General features: G+C 31.6%; 3 protein-coding genes across 5 annotated transcripts; 2 read left to right on the top strand and 1 right to left on the bottom strand.

Annotated features, from left to right (window-relative positions):
- Window positions 1-3,768: 3,768 nt before the first annotated feature.
- LOC107888121 (flavonol sulfotransferase-like) lies at window positions 3,769-4,890 on the bottom strand. Its single transcript, XM_016812264.2, has one exon. It carries the CDS (start codon window positions 4,873-4,875, stop codon window positions 3,940-3,942), a length of 936 nt encoding a protein of 311 aa, XP_016667753.1. The 5' UTR covers window positions 4,876-4,890; the 3' UTR covers window positions 3,769-3,939.
- A 9,204-nt stretch (window positions 4,891-14,094) lies between these two features.
- LOC107886809 (transcription factor-like protein DPB) lies at window positions 14,095-18,476 on the top strand. 3 transcript variants are annotated; one of them, XM_016810888.2, is made up of 9 exons: window positions 14,095-14,716; window positions 15,104-15,183; window positions 15,327-15,370; window positions 16,164-16,226; window positions 16,395-16,541; window positions 16,644-16,712; window positions 16,905-17,003; window positions 17,677-17,747; window positions 17,894-18,476. In XM_016810888.2, the coding sequence occupies exons 1-9, from the start codon at window positions 14,463-14,465 to the stop codon at window positions 18,126-18,128; spliced, it is 1,062 nt and encodes a 353-aa protein (XP_016666377.1). In that variant the 5' UTR covers window positions 14,095-14,462; the 3' UTR covers window positions 18,129-18,476. The 3 variants fall into 3 exon arrangements, with proteins under 3 accessions (XP_016666377.1, XP_016666378.1, XP_016666379.1); XM_016810889.2 differs by having other exon boundaries at window positions 14,134-14,716; window positions 15,107-15,183; XM_016810890.2 differs by having other exon boundaries at window positions 14,134-14,716; window positions 16,398-16,541.
- A 663-nt stretch (window positions 18,477-19,139) lies between these two features.
- LOC107886808 (zinc finger protein 593) lies at window positions 19,140-20,590 on the top strand. The gene is made up of 4 exons (XM_016810887.2): window positions 19,140-19,462; window positions 19,578-19,686; window positions 19,835-19,897; window positions 20,147-20,590. Exons 1-4 carry the CDS (start codon window positions 19,378-19,380, stop codon window positions 20,247-20,249), a joined length of 360 nt encoding a protein of 119 aa, XP_016666376.1. The 5' UTR covers window positions 19,140-19,377; the 3' UTR covers window positions 20,250-20,590.
- The last annotated feature ends 518 nt before the right edge of the window (window positions 20,591-21,108 follow it).

Genomic DNA, 21,108 nt, shown 5'->3' with positions numbered 1-21,108 from the left:
CTTTATTCATGATTTTGTCACTAAACAATCTAGTTGATAGATTTTTTTGTATTATTTTAAAAGATTTGGAATCAGGTTTTGTTGACAATAATTGAGGTGAAGTGTATTTTTTTTATTTCATAAGTAATCTTAAAAAATTAATATTTTATTATATCTTTATAGAATACTTATCAATTCCTGATTCTGTTTGTGGAGTATAAAAGTTCTGTCGGCAGTGTACCAAATAATTTCTCTTTTCTTAAATGCATTTATTTTAATACTTTTTTTGGATCGATTTGTTTTAAATTTTCAAATTTTTGTTAAATTGTTTTTCTTTGAACGGAAAAATTAATTGGACTATTAAAATTTTAACGGAAGTGACGTGGTTATACACATGAAAGTCTGCGCGTACTTCATGAAATTAAATAAAAATAAAAATTCAAAAAGTTCATAAAAATTTTAAAAATAATCATCTACGTCAACAATAAAATACACGTATACTACTATATATACAGGTTACCACGTCAATCACGTTAAAGTTTTACTTGTTAGGTCAACTTTTACGTCAAAAAAAAAGGTAATTTAATTGAAATTTGATGATTCAAAACTAAAATGATAAAAAAAAGGACTAAAATGATGTAAAAAAAAAGTATGTACAAGAGTTATATCATATATTTAATATATGACTAGAACATACCTGCTCATTATGCTTCGTAAAGTTAGATTAATTTTTAATATGATTTGTACACTATATAAGTAAAACCTTTGTATCCTATTCAAGTTAAATCAATTTAGATTACTCCAAATTTATTTAGCGTACATAAAAAAATTCAAATAATTAGAATTATCATGTCACATAGAAATAAACATAAACCAAAATATAATAATATATCAAAAGTTATGTAAAATTTATGATTTTTTATAACTATGTAAAATGAATTATTATCGTGTAAAGAATGATACAAATCTTAAGATAAAACATGTACCCAAAAAACATAAATAAAATATGTAAGATAAAAATTATTAATATAATACTTAAAAAATTAAATAAGATGAGAGATTCATTTACACTGGGTGTAAAATTAAAGTGGTTTTGCATAATTTAGTAACTTTTTATACAATTAATATTTTAACAATTCCGCCGTCATATTTAATACTCCATTCATATAGATCATGTATGTCAAGTTTGGCATAAATTTGCTGATCGAGGGAGAAGGGGATGACATCATTTTTGCTTTTGATAAAATCTGGAAATTAACAATCCCTCCTAGGGTGCGAAACTTACTATGGATGTTTGCAATCGACAGAATTCCCACAAAGGATTTATTGGTGAAGAGAAGGGTGCATCAGCAAAACATAATGAATGTATGCCCATGGTGTGAACGTGAACAGGAGAAAGCGGACCATTTGTTCTTTAAATGCAATTTTATTGTGGGTTTTTGGAGAAGGATATTTAATTGGTGGGAAGTTGGCTGGAAAATGGTGAGCGGTTTTGAAGAATTTTACTCTTTATGTTTTAATTCTAAGTTACATGGTACTAGCAAAAATCTTTGGTTGATAGCAATAGCGGCATCATGTTGGTCTGTTTGGCTCGCAAAGAACGAGATGGTGTTTGAAAGAAATGTGTTGTCTATGAATGCGCTGATATTTCATTCCAAGATGAGAGCATTGTTGTGGGTAAGAGCTGCTTTCGATGAGTGTATAGTACAAGAGAGATTATGGTGGTTAATTCTTCTAATTGCAGGTTCGATTCCAAACCCGTTACACTAGGTTGGCATTATCCTCCTCATGGGTAGCTGAAGTTTAATGTAAGCGGAATGGTAACTGAGGAAGCTATACACTGTGGAGGTGTTCTTAAAGACGAGGAAGGAAATGTAAAAGCTTTATTCTCGGGACCATGTGATGCCATTGATGCAGATTCAGCTGAATTAGGAGCAATAATTACTGCGTTGGATGTAATAATTGAAATAAGGTGGAGGTGAATTGGTTTGATTATTGTTGAAATTGAGTCACTGGTGGCGTATAATTGGTTATTCAACAAAGACAGGAGACCTTGGTCGCAACAAACTACATTCGCAGATATGGAAAGGAGACTAACCTATGTGGGTAAGGTAGCATTTTCAAAAGCAGAGCAGCATGGCAATGAAATGGTAGACACATTAGCGTCAGCAGGTATTAATTGTAGGGTTATGTTCAAGGGCGTGGTGGTGAATGTTATTGGAATGTCTGGTTTTCATGTTATATTAGCTTTTGTGACAATTGTATTGGTTAACTGGAACTATTGTTCTATTGCTTTTAAGCAGAATAATTTGAATGAAGCAAAAAAAGTTTGGCATAAATTAAAATTTTCTAAATATTCATTTTATGTAAAAAAAAACTTTTAACTGTCAAATAGATATTGTTAGTAGTTTATAAAATTGGTACGTAATAGTATTTTATTGTCTAGAAAAGTCTAACTAATTATAATTATTAGACCGATTGTTGTTGCTCGAATTTCCAAGAAACAAAATCAGGGCTTGGGTAACAGTGCTTTCATTCTTGAGAATCATAAAAACTTCTACCATCAATGGCCTATAATACAAAGTACTCTACTTCTTTTCTAAACCCATTATTTCTTCTCTAACTCCATTTACTAAACTGATTGTGTTTTTTTTTTAATTTATAATACAAAGTGCTATTCTTCTTCTCCAAACCCACCTTAACACCCCATACCCAACTTGATTTACAAGTCCAAACTATGGGATGTCACATTCGTTGTTGGAGCAACTACGATCTAAATTTTATCACTTCAACAGTTTATACTTGTAATTATGATCAATACATCATTATATCATATTATACAAACATATCTAGGATTTATACAAGCATACGAAAGCTCTTTCGATAACTTAAAGTCGTTTAAGAACTAAAATGTAAAATATTAAAACTATCAAGTTGACATCACTACTTGGGAGATTCCAGGTCGCGACGTCATTCACTATCGATTTCTTGTTACAATGTGACATATTGTTTTGAAATGTTTATATGGTACCAATCCATACTAACCTAACCAAAACAACCAATGCGAAACCAATCCGTTCAAGCATAATACCTACATCAACACTTCATATACTACCTTTGCTATATCATTACCATTCATGTTTATCAATTTAACCATTCATAACTCAAACCTAACTTAATACATATGACCATTTACACCACTTAACCATTTAAACATCACATAATGTTCATGATAACTTAAACATTTCATATTCATAAATTCAAATTGACATCAACTATCCAATTTTCCAAATGACCATCCAAGATATAAAACTAACTTAAAACTTAGGTATATGTCATATATCAAAACGTAAAGGAACTATACAAACATTGTTAAGTCGAGAGTTACAAATCAGATGTTGGATCACTCCTCAAGTCTTCGAGATTAACTAATACCTCATATGGAATAAACAAATTGTACACTAAGCGATAAAGATCAGCGATACCTTTATGATCAAGTCATACCAACATAAACATTAATTCGACAAGAATGTAATCAAAACATATTCAAGATTCAAACATTTGAATTTCATCTCTTCATGTCATATATCTCGATTCATACATTATGAAAATCGGCAAATCATTATAACATACCATGCTATTTTTTCCACTATAAAAAAACACAATCATTTCCATTTCAGTTCATATCATTTAATCGTATCATTTCTATATCGAATCTATTTATTTTTTTTAATTTTTATATCGGTCCTCCGAACTCATATAATTCAATTCGCATAGTCTTTTACATGTTTTTAATCACATTTCACATATTGAATCAACTATGCTTTTTATTGATGTTAACATGAACAACACGAGAAGTGTTACTACTTGCAAAAAGCATACACAAATTACTTTTAGAAACATAATATGTCGAAATTGCAGGGAAGGGACAATGTACCCCATGGCTGCTTTATGATTCAATCACAGAGTTAAGCCTGAACCATTTAGCTTTTGCAACGTTATCGAGTCCAACCGAGCAGCCATTTTAGGTGTCAAATAATTCTCCCAATCCCCAACCTTACCTTTTCGGAAATAGATCTTGTTTTCAATCACCACTGGAGTTCCCTCACGGTGTTTTCCGCTTTTATTCACTTCCAATTTGCTTAAATTCTCGAAACTACACATGTTTACAATTTTTTCGACTGATCCTTTTTCAATTTCTTCAAAAGAGAAAGGATAACCGATGAAATCAGCTAATTTCTTAACGTATACAGCAGTATCTTCCATCATTTCTTCGTATTTCAAGAAAAGAATCTTATCAGGTCGGTCCAAACTTGCTTTCCAAAACCCTAGAACATGGTCCCAATAAGGTCCATAAGAGCTTACACCTTGGCAATAAAGCTCAAAGGCCTCTTCTAAAGCAAGGGGCTTCATGTCTTTAGATGCCAAGATCCTAACAAAGAAGAGATAATTCGAAACAAATGAATCCTTAGGGTCCCTACAAATGTAAACAATTTTACAACTAGAATCAATTATTGATCTTGGTAAAGAAGAGTAAGGGACATGTGTGGCTAACAAAGGATTATTAGGGTCTCGATTGGAGGAAGATTGGGCTAAATCAACCTCTGAAAAGGGTACACAATCATGTGATAGATTGCTAAGTAAAGGGTTAGTGGAATCATCGAAGGTGGATCTTGTTACAATGGCGAAAGTGAGGGACTTTAACCACGTTGGTCCGGTTTTCGGCGCACTGCATATGACGATATCAGAAGGTTGAGATCGAAAACTTTGTTGAGCTCTCATTACTCCTTCAATAAAAAATGTGTCACACCAAAAGCCTTGATACAAAAAAATATCATAGTCAGTCCAGCCTTTTCTTCTTGGGAGTGTTGATATGATCTCTTTGAAGGAGGCCATTTTGATTAAGGAAAAGCCAAAGGAGAAATGAGTGCAAATATTCTGACAAAAATTGGGTCTATAAATAACTTCAGTGAAAAGGTAATTTCCTTCACAATTACACAATCAACTTTTTTTAATTCAACCATGTAATCTTAGTGTCGTGAATTATTTGCTTTTAATATCAGTTTTTTATTATATCCACCACGTGATTTCTTGAATTGGAGTAGAATTATAGGGACTAAATAATTAAAAAATTGTAGTTAGTGCTGTCCTATCATTTTTTATTCAAAGATCTTCGCAATAATTGTATTTTTAAATTTTACCTAAAAATTAATTGGACTATTAAAATCTTAATGAAAGTGACGTGGTAACTCAAGTAGAAGTTTCATGTGTGCTTCCTAAAATTAAAAAAATTAAAAATTTTATAAAAGTTTTAAAAATAATTGTCCACATCAATAAATACTACCACACATATTTATATATATATTCATAATTATTTCGAAATATATAGTTTCAAAAAGTAGAGTATCTTTTCTTTTAAAAAACCATCAAAAACAAAATTATATCGCAATAGAATGACCCGTTAAAAATTTAAAATTTTAAGTTCAATTCTAGAACTAAACCCTTGGAATGACCCACATTGCCTTTACTTTGAAGTTTAAAAGCTCAACACAAATGCTTTAAAAAAATGCATTGCAATGGATCATCGATTTGCCACCATCCTCACTAATTTGCGAACTATTTATCTACAAGATAAAGTAAGGAGTGTGAGCTGGTTAAAGCTCAGTGAATACACATGCATACAACACAACTAAACACACCAAACATGTAAGGATTTGAACATACTAGAAAAATTCACATATAACACAATTTACATACTCAACATAGTGATATATTGGCAATTCATGAATATGAAACATAGTTAAATTATATATTCATTAGATAAACGAATCTCCAAAACACTCCACATGACTCATAAAGTTGTACGCTATCTTCATGTGTAGCATGAATGTTCATACTCTCCAAACACACCACGTTATCTATGGTGAATGGAGCTATGCTCGAAATTCCATTATCTCTCCAACGTTATCTCCAGGCCATGATGCTCAACACAAAATAAAAGGGGTGAGTACTCACAATCCTATGGCATGTCAATGATATCCAACAGTTTCAAGTGCTCACATTGCCAATATATCTATTTAATCACATTTTATTACACAATATAATTGGCTCACACTACTGTTGAGCTTGTTCTTAGCATTTCACAATAATATAATTTGCACTAATCAAAACTCACAATATCATAAAACTCGTAATTCACTTAGGGGTTCGTGCATACATAAATGTGCATTATCAATAAAATTCACATGTTATAAAAGTCCACATTATATTATTTATTTTTATATCCATTCACAAGTACTACATAACCACATATAAATATATATTACATATATATGCATACCTATTTGGTGGTCTTTGTCACATCAACTTTAGCATCAGAGGCGAATACAAGGGGGGGCTGGCAGTGGCCCTGGCCCCCCCTAAAATGGAAAATTTATATTTAGGCTCTTGAAATTTTTTAAAAAATTTTAAATTAGTAAAGGTAAAATTGTACGTTGGCCTCCCCTTAAATTATAAAAATTCGATTTAATCCTTTAATAATTATAAAGATATAGACTATAAAAAATTAAATTTTCATTCGACCCCTCTAAAAATTTGTTCTGACTTCACCCCTTTTTAGCATACATTAAAAGTCCCATAAAGATTTATATATATTAGATAATACAAAAGCTCTAACCGCATATATATATAAAATAAAACTTACACATATATATTATGTATAGTAAAACCACGCATATATATTATACATATAACACCTGTAGCGACATAAAATTTTTTAGCTTAGCTCAGTCGCTAATCGTGGCAATTCATTGAAAACTTGAAAACTGAAGTATGATTTTTTGAAACATAAGCTGAAAAATGGAAATAAAGAAGGGAGTCACCACCGATCCTCTTTATAGGTGTGATCGGACACCTAATAAAATTATTTTTAAAACAAAAGAAGGCCGAGTTTAGGTCTATGTTAAAATCAGAGACAAAGTAGGGCTCGGGAGTCAGTTACGCGCGAGGAAGGTATTAGCACCCTCGCGACGCCCAAAATTGGTATCTTTTAAACATGTGTTGTCTTAATTTTCAAAAATGCTAGTTCAATTTAAATTCCAATCGTGATCCGATTTAAAAGACGAGAACTTTTAATTTTTGATTTTTGAGAAGGATATACCGTTTTAACACGAGCCGACAAATTCCATCCAACATAGCGATGAAATTTACGACTTAATGTTAAATCGATATATTGCCTCGATTAGTAATTAAAACAAAAAAATATTCACGAAATGAGAATTTAAAATAAATCAAAGATACAAACAGTGACATTATCAATGAAAAATGTTAACATAATACTAAAGCGGTAGCAAAACAGTAATAATAATATTCAAAAGAGAAATAAAAAAACCAAGCATGAACAAATATAAAGTACATTTAGTAATAATAATATAAGGTAATATATAAATATGCAAAAATATAATATATGACATATATACATGATGTATGAAAATATAATGCCTAATAGACATATATGTGCAATATTACTAAATATATACGTACTAGATACAAGTACACATAGTATAATTGAACATATACAATAATATTAGGAATACTATGGACAAGGAAAATACATTTATACTAATAATAGTAAAAGATGTAAGTACACCAAATAATAATATAATAAGTAGCAATAGGGAAAATAATAAATACAAAATCAATAATGCGACATACACAAATAATACAAATAAGGAAGGTATATATATACGTATGATAAAATAAATGCATTAAAATTAATAATAAATACAATATGGGTAAAAATAAATATATACATGATATATACGTAATGTGGTACTAATAAAATATATATAATATAGTATTTAAAAATATATACATAAGATGGTATAAAAATATGTACTTGGAAATGTATAAGAACTATATATAACTAGTAATATTAAAAATATATATAACATATATAGAACATATACAATACATACGTACCTTAGAAATGATAATAATAATAAGAAAACTATTTTGTACACTATACACATACTTATACACATATATATATAGATATAAATAATAGTATTAGCAATATACAATATAATATTAGAAATATACATATAATAGCATAAGAAATATATAACTAATAATATTAAAATACATATAATAATATATATGAAATATAATATTTAAAAATTTATTTACATAACATATATAAAAAACATATATAATATAATATTAAAACATTTACATAATATACACATATGATTTCAAGGTTAAATACATAAAAAATATAATAATATTACATGAAGATATACTTATATATATTAAAGCTATGTACATATATAGTAAAATGCATGGACAATACAACATTCAACATATACATAATGTATAATAAAATGATAATATACATAATATATAAATTACATATATAACAAAACATGTACTACGATGATAATAATAATAATAATAATAATAATAATAATAATAATAACGATAATAATAATATTGATATATAAAGACAAATATAGCATTAAAATATTAAAATAAAATAATTAAAAGGCTAAACACAAATACATACATACACATGCATATATAAATAATTATACATTAAGACATGCAATAAATACATTTAATATAATAAATATAAATATTAAAATCGATAAATAACAGAAAATGAAAGCAGGTAAATTGAAAATAAAACAATAAATCGACAAAGAGGACTAAATTGAACGTAAAACGCCATTTTGGTGCAAAATTTAAAAATAAGTAAACAAGGAAGGACTTATTAGAACACGCGAGGAACGTGAAAGGACCAAAACAGCAATATTACCTGATCCTCAAAACGCAGCGTGGCAGTAAGGACTAAATTGAAAAAACGAGTAAGATTCCAGGGTCGAATTAAAATAACAAAGAAACTTAATTGCAATATGTTTAAAAAGCGGAGGGGTTAAACGCGCAAATAACCCCTCTCTAAGAAAACACGTGGATCCTGTTGGAGCGGGTCGGGTCAACCCAACCCGTGTCCAAAACGACGTCGTTTTATTATTAAACAGGGGGGACCAAAACAGTGCGTTTTGGTCCCCTATAAAAGTTAAAAAAAAAATTTTTAAATCATTTGAGACTAGAGGAAGAAAAAAAAGAGAGAAAAGAGGGAGAGGGAGGGCCCAGAGCGATTTCCGGCCAGAAGGGGAGGGCGTCGGTCCGATCGCCGGACCGTCGCAGACGCCGGCGCCGGCCACCGTGCACGGTGGCCGGAGGAGGTAAAATTTTAGATTTTTTTGTTTTTTGTTTTTATATTTTTTATAATATTGTATTTATATATGTTTGAGTGTATTAGAGTATAGAAAAAAAAAGAAAAGCCAATGAAAAGAAAAAAACGATTCGGTAATAGGAAAGAAAATAGGGTTTTCACCTTTTTCCTTGATCTGGGTTTTGATTTGAATAATCTTCAATACTGATCTATTGTTGTTCCTAAAAACTAATGTGTGTATTCTCTGTTTCTTTGTTTTTAAACTGCCGAAAATAAGAAAAGAGAAAAAAGGAACCCCTTTTGCAGTTTTTGATTTGGGTTTTTATAACCCTTTTTCGCCTAATTTTTTTATTGCTTCTGTCTTGCCTGATTGCAGGGAATGGGCATGGATGGTGGAGTGTGTGATGGCTCAGCATGCGCGGGGCGTGGTGGCCGACAAGGTGGAGCAGTGTCAGACGCTTGGGGCGTGGTGGCCAAGGTTGAGGGGCGTGCGGCGCAAGTAGGGGGCAAGTGGGGGGTTTGGTTGATTAGGGTTTCTGTTTGGGTTTGGGGTTGTAAGTGGGCTAGGTTTAGGTTAGTGGGTTCGATGGGTTTGGGTCTGGTTGTAAATGGGTTTGGGGTAGGTTAATTGGGCTCCCGGGTTTGGGGTTTAAAAATAGGCAAATGGGTAATTGGGTTTAGCTGAATGTGATTGGGTTTGATGATGTTGGGCTGATGAAATTGGGGTGGGTATTAGGTTGGAATGGGTTGTAGTGGGCCATTCGGGTTTGGGTTAGATATTGGGCTGTTTTGTATTGGGTTTTAAGGTTTAAGTGGGTTAATGGTTTTGTAAAAAATGTAAATGGGTCATGGGTCATGGGGTTTAATGTAAATAGGCCAAAATTGGCCTATAACAACACCTATGCTCGTAAATATATATTATATATATAACAACAAAACTCATATATATTATATATAAAATAACAAAGCCCCTATACGTATATATATTATATATACACATACATTTTAAATTTGCACAACATGGATATCAACAATTCAAACAAAATTGCAAGAAGTTGTACCAGGAAAAAGTCGAGGTTCGCATACTATAATTGGGATTTGTAAGCCTCAGTTCGACTCTTTAAATCTCATAATTCATGCTAAAATATGATATACAAATGCACTCACTTGTAGCTCACCACGACTCGTCGAACTAAAAAGCTTTATGCTTGTCTTTATCCCGGTTTGTTGAGGCTCTACTAATATTTTCAACTTCGCCAAAAAAATACATATTACTATACATTCAAAAACAATCTAACTTACTCTCTTTGTGTTCATACCACGACTCTCCACTCACACATACTTATTCAACTTATTTCGTACAATCTATTTCGCTTGATTTTTTTTAATTTAATTAAATCCTTAATTTCCTTTAGGAAAAACAAAAGGAGAACTGAGTGTTAATATTTTGACAAAAATTGGGTTTATAAATAGCTTTAGTGAAAATGTGATTTCTTTCACAATTACGCAAATCAACTTTTTTTAATTCAACCATGTGATCTTAGTGTTGAGAATTATTTGCTTTTAATATCAGTTTTTTATTATATCCACCACGTAATTTCTTGAATTGCAGTGGAATTATAGGGACTAAATTAATAAATAAATATAGTTAGTGCTGTCCTATGCATTTTTTATTATAATTGTATTATTTTAAAACATTTTATATTAAATTTGTTTTTCTTAAACGTGAAGTGTAGAGAAAGGATTGTATGAAACAGTGACGCCACATCATCTGTATCCCTTTCTAATAGTTTTATGCCATTTCAGTATTCTTATCCTGAATTTCAGGATTTTATCCTGAATTTTAGTATTTTAATTTAGATTTGATTTTTTTAGGATAAAATCCTAAAATTTAGGATAAGAGTACTGATGTGACATAAAACTATTAGAAAGGGATATAGATGACGTGGCGTCACTGTTTCATACAATCTTTTCCCTGAAGTATATTTTTAAATTTTACTGAAAATTTTAACGACTATTAAAATTTTAATGAAAGTGACATGGTAACATGTATTTCTTAAAATTAAAAAATTTAAAAATTTTACAAAAGTTTTAAAAATAATTGTCCACATCAGTCACACGTACTAATATTGACATATTTGTAATTATTTTGAAATATATAATTTCAAAAAATAAAATATCTTTTTTAAAAGAAAACATCAAAAACGAAATTGTACAATAATTGTGTTTAGAGCAATTCACCTTTAGTAGATTAGAATTTGTTCAATTAAGAACATATCATAAAAAAAAATTTATGGTTGAATCAATAAGTTCATGAAAGAAAATAGAAGGTGAAAAAAAAAGTGCACACTAAATCGATTCAATTTTTTTATAACAATAATCAAATAAACCAAAAATTAGAGATTAGCCTAATTAATCCAACCAACTTGCATGTGAAATCTCTTTTAAACACTCAAACCTTCTATTACGTGATAAAGCTTGCTTTCCTTTCCTTTTCTTCTTTGTCTTCAATTCTTGCCTTCCATGGCCGCATTATCCTTGCTACTTTGCTTTCAATTGCTTGCTGGTGGTGGACGTTGGACGGGTGTGGTCGTGTGGCCTGCAGTAGTAGGTGACAGTCGAGGAGGGGCTGATGGCGGTGCAAATGGTGCTAGGCTTTGGGATAGGAATTTCAGATTTGGGAATTGGTAAATGAAGCAGGATTTAGGTTTTTGATTAAATTATTTATGTATTATTTATATAATATACATTAAAATTATAACTAAATTATATAAAGTTGTGACTATAAATTTATAAATATTAATTTGGGTTTGGGTTTGGGTTATATTTTTTATATTTGGGTTGGGTTTTTAGTTTATGTTAGTGTTTTTTTATTGGACACTTGGGCTAGATTTTAGTTTTTATTGGATTGGGTTACTTAGGTATAATCATAAAACTATTTTTTAATGTTTAAAACAATCGGTTTATTGTCAATTGAGCCTTAGTTCGATCGGCATGGGTATTTTTGCCAGTGCAAGAGAACTTGAATTCAAGTGTACTAAAGCGTATTATCCTTCTATTTAAGTGTTGAGGGAAACTATGGGTAGTCTTAATCATTGTGTCAAAAAGATGCTACATTCTTTAGAATTTATTGAAGTTTTTCAATTTTTTAGGGTTTTAAGAAAGAACTTCAAGTTATCAAAATCTTCTTTTCAGCCTTCCATATTTGTACTTATACACTTTTGAAGTTATATTAAATGACTTAAAAATGATCCCTTTTTATATATATTTTTTAGAATGACTTATATAACATGAACGATAAAACTCCACTAAACGAGTTTAATTTATTGAGTCTAGGATCCAATTAAAACACTTTTAGCACACGTTAGGGGTGAAGTCAGAATTTTTTTTAAAGAGCAAAAAATAAATTGTAATTTTTAAGATAGTAAAAATGTAATTTCACCATTTTAATAGCCTATATTTTTATAATTTTTAAAGGATTAAATCAAATTTTTATCATTTTAAAGGGGTCAAGACATAATTTTATGTTTACTAATTTAAAATCTTAAAAAAATATCATTTTAAAGAGGTCGGACACTACCAACACCCCTAGATACATCCTTCGATACACCCCAGGACCACATGAAGAAAATGTTGTGATTAGGTAAACTTTTAATGAGAATATTAAATGAGATTTAGGTAAGTTAAAAGCTTTAATCAAATGCACCCCCCACTTTATGAATCCAATGACATTAGTTTATTTATTTATGATTTATGAAGCATCCCAAATTCTTGTTTGAATCCATTAAATAACCTTCTTCTTTCATTTCTACCATTTTTTTCTTCTTCTTTTTTTTTTCCTATTTTGCTAATTTCATAAATTTTCACTAATGATAAAAGTTAAAATATGATATAAGTTATTGTAATTTTCAAAAATTTAGAATTTAGTCATTGTACTTTTTAGATTTCAACATTCAGGTGTAACTATTAATACTGTTAATTTTTTTTAAAATTTAAGTTTATTACAATGTCATTTTTTAATTATATAGTTACCAAGTAAGGTTTTTTTTTCTTTTTGGTTTCAAAATGCCACACTAACAAGTTTAACAAAAAAATTAATAGTGTTAATAGATGAACATGAATTTTAAAATTTAAAAAATAGAGGGACTATTTCTAATAAAAGTACAAGGATTAAATTTTAAATTTTTGAAAAGTATAAAAACTTATAAACATATTTTAATCTAAAAAATAGTTACGGTTGAATTACGAGTTAAATAGTAGGGAGTTTGATACCTCTAAGGTATCCAATTTGATTCTTGTAACTTTGGAAGACTTTGGTCCTCATTTAGTGTTCTAATTCAACTCGATTTTAAATTTAGTTAGAACCCAACGTGACTATTGGACATAAGTACTTAGACAAAAAAATATATGAATTGAATTAAAACTGAGTTTAAGCAAAAATAACTTTGATTTTGGGTTAGTATAAGATAAACTAAGCAAAGAAAAAAAAATCAACTCGAATCGCTCCATACGATTGCACTAAATCTTATTCTATTCGATTTTATTAAATTTTAATTGACTTAAGTCGGTACATGAATTTGGCTACAAAGTCCAATTTTTTTTTTTTTGTCTCAATTTGATACTTGAGCTTAACTTCAAAGTTCAATTTGGCACTTAAGCCAAGGGACATCATGTAGCCAATGAATGTTTGACAAGTATGCTCTATTAATATATATACACACTTAATTAGGACAAAGAAAAAAACTCAGGTACCAAATTGAACGTTGAAGCCAAACTTGAGTACCAAATTAAACATTAAATCTAAACTTAGATACCAAATAATATATTAACCCTTATTTGTTAGAACCCATATCAATCCTTGAACCCAATTTGGGCCCTTTGGACCAATCTATTCAACCCCACTTTAATTCTTCAACCAAAAAAACCAAACCCTCACAAATAAAATTTCCCTCTTTTCCACTACCTTCGTTCACAGCTCTTCAAAGCCTTTGGAAAGTTGAAAGCTGAAATTTGGCTTTTCCTGCATTCCCTTATTAGAATCCCTCCTTCCTCAATTTCATGCTCCTTTTTCTTTTCTTTCAGGAATTTAATCAAACAGATAACGATCAACAATTTTTGGTGCCAAGCTATTACTGATTATGCTCATTGACGTCCCTTCAACTCCAGTGCCCACTTTTCTTAAGGTCTCAAAACCCCTAAAACTTCACTTGATTTTTAATTTTGACCTCTGGGTTTGGTTTCTTTAGGTATGGTAACTGGTAGTAACAGTGTTCAAAACCATAACCACCAAGAAGATGGGGATCAAAATCGAACTAAGATAGGTGCTTCTAGGTCGTGGGGCACCACTGTTTCGGGTCAATCCGTTTCGACTAGTGGTAGTGTCGGCTCTCCTTCGAGCCGGAGTGAGCTAGCTATGGCGACGCCTGCTAGTGAGAACACTTTTTTAAGGTTGAACCATCTCGATATTCACGGAGATGATGCTGGATCTCAAGGTGCTGTTGGGTGAGTGTTTCCTTCTTTTCTAGGTGCCCTTTTAGTTTGAGATTATGATAATTATGTTTAATGGTTTGATTTAATTGTGGGTTTTTGAACAAAAGGGGGGGGGGGAGGAGGGTCTGGGGTAGATGGAAGAAGAAGTCTTCAGTTGTGCTTTCATAATGTAAATTTGTGTTTGTTTATGGTTGAAGTTGGTAAACATTATTGCATTATGCTTGAAATGGACATTGTTTATGGGCTATAATACCAAAGAATTTATATCAGTGAAACTTTTGAACTTTTTGGTGACTGCATTTGGTTTGTTCATACTGCTTAGCACTGGACTGATCATACTATGTTGTTATGATGATCAGAGTATTCCATGATTTAACTGATTGCCAATTTTAATTTCAGTAGTAAAAAGAAAAAGAGAGGTCAACGTGCAGTTGGTGGTGATAAGAGTGGCAGAGGACTCCGTCAATTTAGCATGAAAGGTGTAATTTTTGGGTCGTAAAAGATTGCATTAAAGTTCAATCACATATTGTGCTCCTTATTCTGCCATGCATATTGTAGTTGAGTTAGCAGTTGTGGCTTAGCTATCTAATTTCTTGTTTGAACTGTCTTTGGTTTCATTCAGTTTGTGAAAAAGTGGAGAGCAAGGGAAGAACCACGTACAATGAGGTCCGTTGGTTTCTGAAAGTCGCTCTTTCATTCATGTTTGTTGGTTTTGGTAAACTTATTAATGGTCATTGCATCAGTGCTTATGGTTGTATATATATGCTCAAGCCATTTTGCCAAAATGTTCAAATTTTTTCCTGAATTTATTCTTTCTTTGTTATGTGCTATATTCAGAAGCTAAATTTCATTTTCTTTGATATTGCGTTTATGGATTAGATATAGAGATTGTTGCCTAACCAGGGTCTGAACTAGTTATGCATTTGATTCTTCCTTGTGGGTCAGGATTTGCATGCCATAACTCTTAATTGCGAGACTATGATACTAGTAAGATATAGAATTTTTTTATGTATAACTCCAAAATTGCCTCGTAGAAGCTTCAAATGTGCAAATGAGCTATAAATGAAGAGTAGACTCGACAAATTGATATTCCAGTTATTCCTTTCTTGTCAACTTCTTTGTTTTACACTGATTTCTTACTAATCACTAATGGCATGTATAAAGTGATTTTGTTATTTTGAGCATCAACTGAGTTCCATTATTGATGCTTACAATTCATGTACCTTTCAAACTTTCAAGCAGAATGATACTGTTTATCTTTCAAATTGACATCATATCAAAATGTGATTCTTAAATGCTAGTATTTTCTTCTCGTGCTAGCAAACACACACTTTCCTGCACTTGGACTTATGCATTCATTTCCTAAAGTTTCAAAGTGTTGGACCGTTACTACTTTGTCTGCTTATAACAACTTAGCTCTAAGCCTATGTCTATATCTGAGAGTGAAAGCTTTTCCCAGGTGGCAGATGAACTTGTTGCTGAGTTTACTGATCCAGGCAATAACATAGCATCACCAGATCAGGTTTGCAATTCTTTCGACATGTCAGTATTGGATTCCTTGATCTCGACAACCTAAACTTCTATCTTTTACCCTAAGAGAGTGAAACTAACACCATTGAATCTCCTTTGTCTGTCTGTCTGTCTGTTTGTTTGTTTTATATATATTTCATTTTATTTTTATATCCAACAGCGGCAGTATGATGAGAAAAACATTCGGCGAAGGGTTTATGATGCCCTGAATGTACTAATGGCGATGGATATTATATCTAAGGATAAAAAAGAAATACAGTGGAAGGGACTTCCGCGTACTAGCTTGAGTGATATAGAAGATCTAAAGGTGACAATATGGCTCCATTTTTAAGTTTCTTATGTTAAGTAGGTTTAATCTGCCAAGAATGTAATTTTTAGCTTAACAAGCTTCTCAAATTAATTAATACAGACTGAACGGCTTGGACTGAGAAATAGGATTGAAAAAAAAGCTGCCTATCTTCATGAATTGGAGGAACAGGTAAGAATAGCATACTTAATTTTCACATGTTTGTAAATAAAAATTACTTTCACATGCCCTTTTGTTGAGAGTTCCATATTTTTGCTATCATCAACTTGCATTTAGAGAGAGAGAAAGATGCTTTAGGACATCGAGTTTCACTTGGTCGTTTTGCATGCCATCTTTTGTTAAAATAGTTGTCTTGTTTCTTAGTTTGTAGGTCTTCAGAATTTGATACAGCGAAATGAGCAATTGTACAGCTCAGGAAATCCTCTGAATGGGGGTGTGGCTTTACCTTTTATCCTGGTGCAGGTTTGTTGTCTTCTCAAGTCTTTCATTCTTGTACAAAATTAGAAACTCCAATCATTGAAGCTTTGCCACAATTCTTTGTTTATTAGGGTTTAGGGTTTATGAACCGATCTTAAATTTAATGATTCTCCATATTTCTGTTTAATTAAAAATGTATGATCAGCCACCTTTTCATGTCATCTGTTACTCAATTCAATTATCTTTTCATTACGGTTTTCGAGTGAGCGCTGGTTTTGTTAGGATTTGCATATATATGCTTGTTTTACTTCAATTTTTCCTTGTCTATAACCAGTATTTGGTTCTTTGGTTAACTCTGTTTGGGCTTTAAAATTTATTGCCTGTAAAACAGCTTGAGTTCACCTACTTGATGACTTAAAACCAGAAGCTCTACCATGTCTTTTTCTACTGGACAAGTGGAATATAATGATGGATTTGTATGCTTATTTCTCCTTCTTGAACAAGAGTTTCGAAATGTCTGTATTAACAGTCCTGTGGCATTATCAAACCTATATCACTTTCCATAACTCTTAACTGCAAAAAACTTGAAGGAAAAAGGAGCACAATGAGGTTTCTTTATTAAGGCTAGTGGGCTATCAATGAAGTAAGCACTTACTGAACTGATACAAAGTGTTTTAATTTCTCATCTCTTGTTTCTCTTGTCATCTGGAAATTGTAGACACGCCCTCATGCAGCTGTCGAGGTAGAAATATCGGAAGATATGCAGTTGGTGCATTTTGACTTCAATAGGTAAGAACAGCCTAGCACATCCATTATGGTAAAACCGTACAATGCTAAAGAGAGAGAAAGAACGGCCCATCAGGGTAGAGGGGTAGTTACTAGTTAGATTTATTTGTTACCTTTTCTTTTTCATCTTATTGGCGTTCTATTTACAGCACTCCATTCGAGCTCCACGACGACAACTATGTTTTAAAGGCAATGAAATTCTGCAAGAGACCAGGGAGTGACGAAATGGCACACAATTTTTCTGCAGATGGTGAAGGCTCTAGCATGTCCGCGATGTACCAACAACAGATTGTTCCACCCCCAATGACAAACACACCGGGCAGACCTCCTACGTCACCGCCTCTCCCCGGAATTCTAAAAGCACGTGTGAAGCATGAACATTGATAGTCAAGTTCCATGCACAAACAATCCAATTTGTACATTGTGTAAAGTAATATGCCAGAAGGTTCCCCTGTAAGATGATCCTCACCTCACAATATTTACCACCACGATAAGCTGGGATTACTCCGTTTTCTCGAAGGGTTTTTGTAGGGTATCGGTTCCAGCAAGTCCTTCAGCTTTTTTACATCTTTATGATCTTGCTTTTGTAATTGTTTCTGTCCTATATTGCCTTGTTACGTTGACCTCACTTTAGTAGAAAATTACCTTATTTGTATTAGAATACAGAATCATAGAATGAACTAGTCAATGAACTTATATTATAATGGCACAAAGACAATCTCTACTTCCATAGTACTTACTGTCATACACATTGAAACATTGTGTTAGCATAAATATTTTTTAAAGTAAATGGTATTTTTTCCTTCATTGAATTGCTGTTAGGAGTTAAATCTAAAAAAATCAAAATCAAAAGAAAAGTTTTTGAAAATAATAGAATTTATTAAGAGGGTGTTTTAAACTTAGATTTTATATATATATTTATATATTCTAATTAAATATATTAAATACAATTTTAAAATGGATGGTGATTTAAGTTTGGGGGTTTAAAGTTTTGGATAAATTACCTATTCGAAAGTTTTTATGAATATTTGAAAATTTTTATTTAAATTACTAGGTTGTCATTTTTTTTTTAAATTTGCTAGTGAGCTTCAAGTGATGATTTAACGATTGGTATAGTAGATTAGAATTCATCGATGGGTAGAAAATCATACTTTAGATCCAAGTTGATCTGATGGTTAGTATAGTTTGTAGAATAAAGTTATTTAAATTTTGATCTACAAATTTATGACAAATTTGTGACGTTTAAAATTATTTCATGAAAAAAATTAAATTGTAGAAAAAGAGGAGAAAGAAAATTTTCAATTAGTATAACCGGTGCAAGCAAAAAGAGATGTATAGCAATAATTTCAACCATCCAATTAACTTAAATAACAATTTTCAAACAATTCAATGAGTATTCTGTAAATCTTTGAATTTGAGCGAGGAAAACGTAATCTTATTAATGGTAGGTTGAAGGCACAAAATAAGAGGATGTGACGCTGAAACGACATCGTTCATTAATCAACCAAGTCAAATAAAAGTCAAAGACAAGCACCGCCTCGCGGCCCTCTCTCCTCTTTTATCCTCCTTGTTCGATTAGGGTTTTCTCAAGGAGTCCTACTGCAAAACCCTAAGTTCCCATCGAAAGGAAACAATGGGAGGAAAATGTCCAAGCAGGAAAGTAAAGAAGCGAAGATTTTCCCACAAAACAGCTCGCCGTGACAAATTCCTTCTCAAAGATATCCTTTTTTTAAATTTTCGGTTTCATTGAATTAAATTTTCATTATTTTATGATCAAAGTTTTTACACTTAAATCTATTTTCTTTTCCTTGACGATGAGTTTTCTCCATTCACGTGACGACCTCGTTTATGATGAGCTGCAAAAGAGTGATACCGAGAAGAAGCCGTTACCTCGCGATGAAGATTTGCCTGGAATGGGACAATATTACTGCTTACACTGCGAGTAAGTATATAATTGTTTATGAATTTAATTTTCATTAATTCGATTAAGGTATTGTTTTTGTTACTACAAAAATGAAAAAGAAAATTGAAATTGTAATATGGTAGAATTGTTAATTTAAACATATATTGTTATTTTCTATTAATTTCAGCCGATATTTTGCGAATTCGTCTGTGAGGGATGAACATTTCAAGACGAAACGTCACAAGAAACGGTGAGCAATTTTGGGTTATTTACATTATGAGTCATTGAATTTGGTATCAAATTACATTATGACTTGGCATGCATATGCTACTTATGTTCTAATTCTAGACGAAGTCAACTTTGAGATTACGTGCCGAGTTACATATTTAACGAATTTAGCATAAGTGACTTACATGATACTAACGCTTGCGGTTAGCACTTAGCTTATTTTTCATAGATGAAAGAATGCTTTGTTTGAGATAATCTTTGTTTGGTGCAGTTTGAAGCAAATGTCGGGGCCTGCACCACATACTCAACTCGATGCTGAGTTGGCTGCTGGGATGGGTATGCCGGATAATGGACCGGCATTAATGAAAATGTGAGCCACTTTTATGTTTTGGCTCCCATCCATGATGGCTGGTGCCATGAGAGGTCTTCCATTCCATGAAGACCGGTTGCGTTACTGCTTTTAAATCAATTTTGCTTCCATATACTAATGCTTGTCCGCGTAATTGGTTTAGTTCATTTGTTTTTCTTTTGTGTTATCATATCTTAAAGTCTTCAGTTGGGGTCGATGTGGTGGATCATATGATGAAGATGATGATAGATCACTTATTGGTCTCCAACTGTCTTACTGAGTATTATTTGTTTCTTCCTTATCAGGTTAATGAGCCAGTTTGTAAAATATCCAATGAAAACTGCTTGACATTAGCAGTATTTCTTACTTGGTTACCATTTCTTTGTTGCTTGAAGAATGCTTATGAACCTTAAATAGAAGGATATACTAGAAAGTATAGCTTATTAGGATTTAAGCAAGTTTAGAAGTTCTTATACTGCATTTGTTCTTTCTTCATTGTTAGACAGTAAAGCTGTAATAGGGAAGAGGGTAGTAGTGAATTATGATGCATATCCAAGTTAGAAAATGCAACAACATGGTCCATTTCTTTGCTTTTAGAGGATAGGGTTAATGCAAATTTTGGCCCTCGAACTTAGCAACTATGTCTAGTTTGATACTTGAACTTGTCAATTAGGTTCATTTTGATCTTTGAACTTGGAAAATTGTAAAAGTCCAATGATGTGGCACTTTGAGATTATGTCATATCATTAAGTTTACTTTTTTCAAGTGATGGTGTAGCATAATCTTAAAGTGTCATGTCATCGAACTTTTACATTTTTATAAGTTCAGGGACCAAAATGATTTTTGTTGCTAAGTTCAGGTGCAAAAATAGACTTAGGGCCAGT

The sequence above is a fragment of the Gossypium hirsutum genome, chromosome A01 (genome assembly GCF_007990345.1).
Source record: "Gossypium hirsutum isolate 1008001.06 chromosome A01, Gossypium_hirsutum_v2.1, whole genome shotgun sequence".
NCBI lineage: Eukaryota > Viridiplantae > Streptophyta > Magnoliopsida > Malvales > Malvaceae > Gossypium > Gossypium hirsutum.
The sequence above is the reverse complement of the archived record's forward strand: the minus strand, read 5'-3'. Positions and strand labels throughout refer to the sequence as shown.

Coding starts and splice junctions, on each gene's coding strand:
- LOC107888121 (XM_016812264.2), bottom strand. CDS start 4,875: ATGGCCTCCTTCAAAGAGATCATATCAACACTCCCAAGAAGAAAAGGC.
- LOC107886808 (XM_016810887.2), top strand. CDS start 19,378: ATGGGAGGAAAATGTCCAAGCAGGAAAGTAAAGAAGCGAAGATTTTCC. Junction 19,687..19,834: donor TATTACTGCTTACACTGCGA/GTAAGTATATAA, acceptor TATTAATTTCAG/CCGATATTTTGCGAATTCGT. Junction 19,898..20,146: donor ACGAAACGTCACAAGAAACG/GTGAGCAATTTT, acceptor TGTTTGGTGCAG/TTTGAAGCAAATGTCGGGGC.
- LOC107886809 (XM_016810888.2), top strand. CDS start 14,463: ATGGTAACTGGTAGTAACAGTGTTCAAAACCATAACCACCAAGAAGAT. Junction 15,184..15,326: donor CCGTCAATTTAGCATGAAAG/GTGTAATTTTTG, acceptor GGTTTCATTCAG/TTTGTGAAAAAGTGGAGAGC. Junction 16,713..16,904: donor TTCATGAATTGGAGGAACAG/GTAAGAATAGCA, acceptor CTTGTTTCTTAG/TTTGTAGGTCTTCAGAATTT.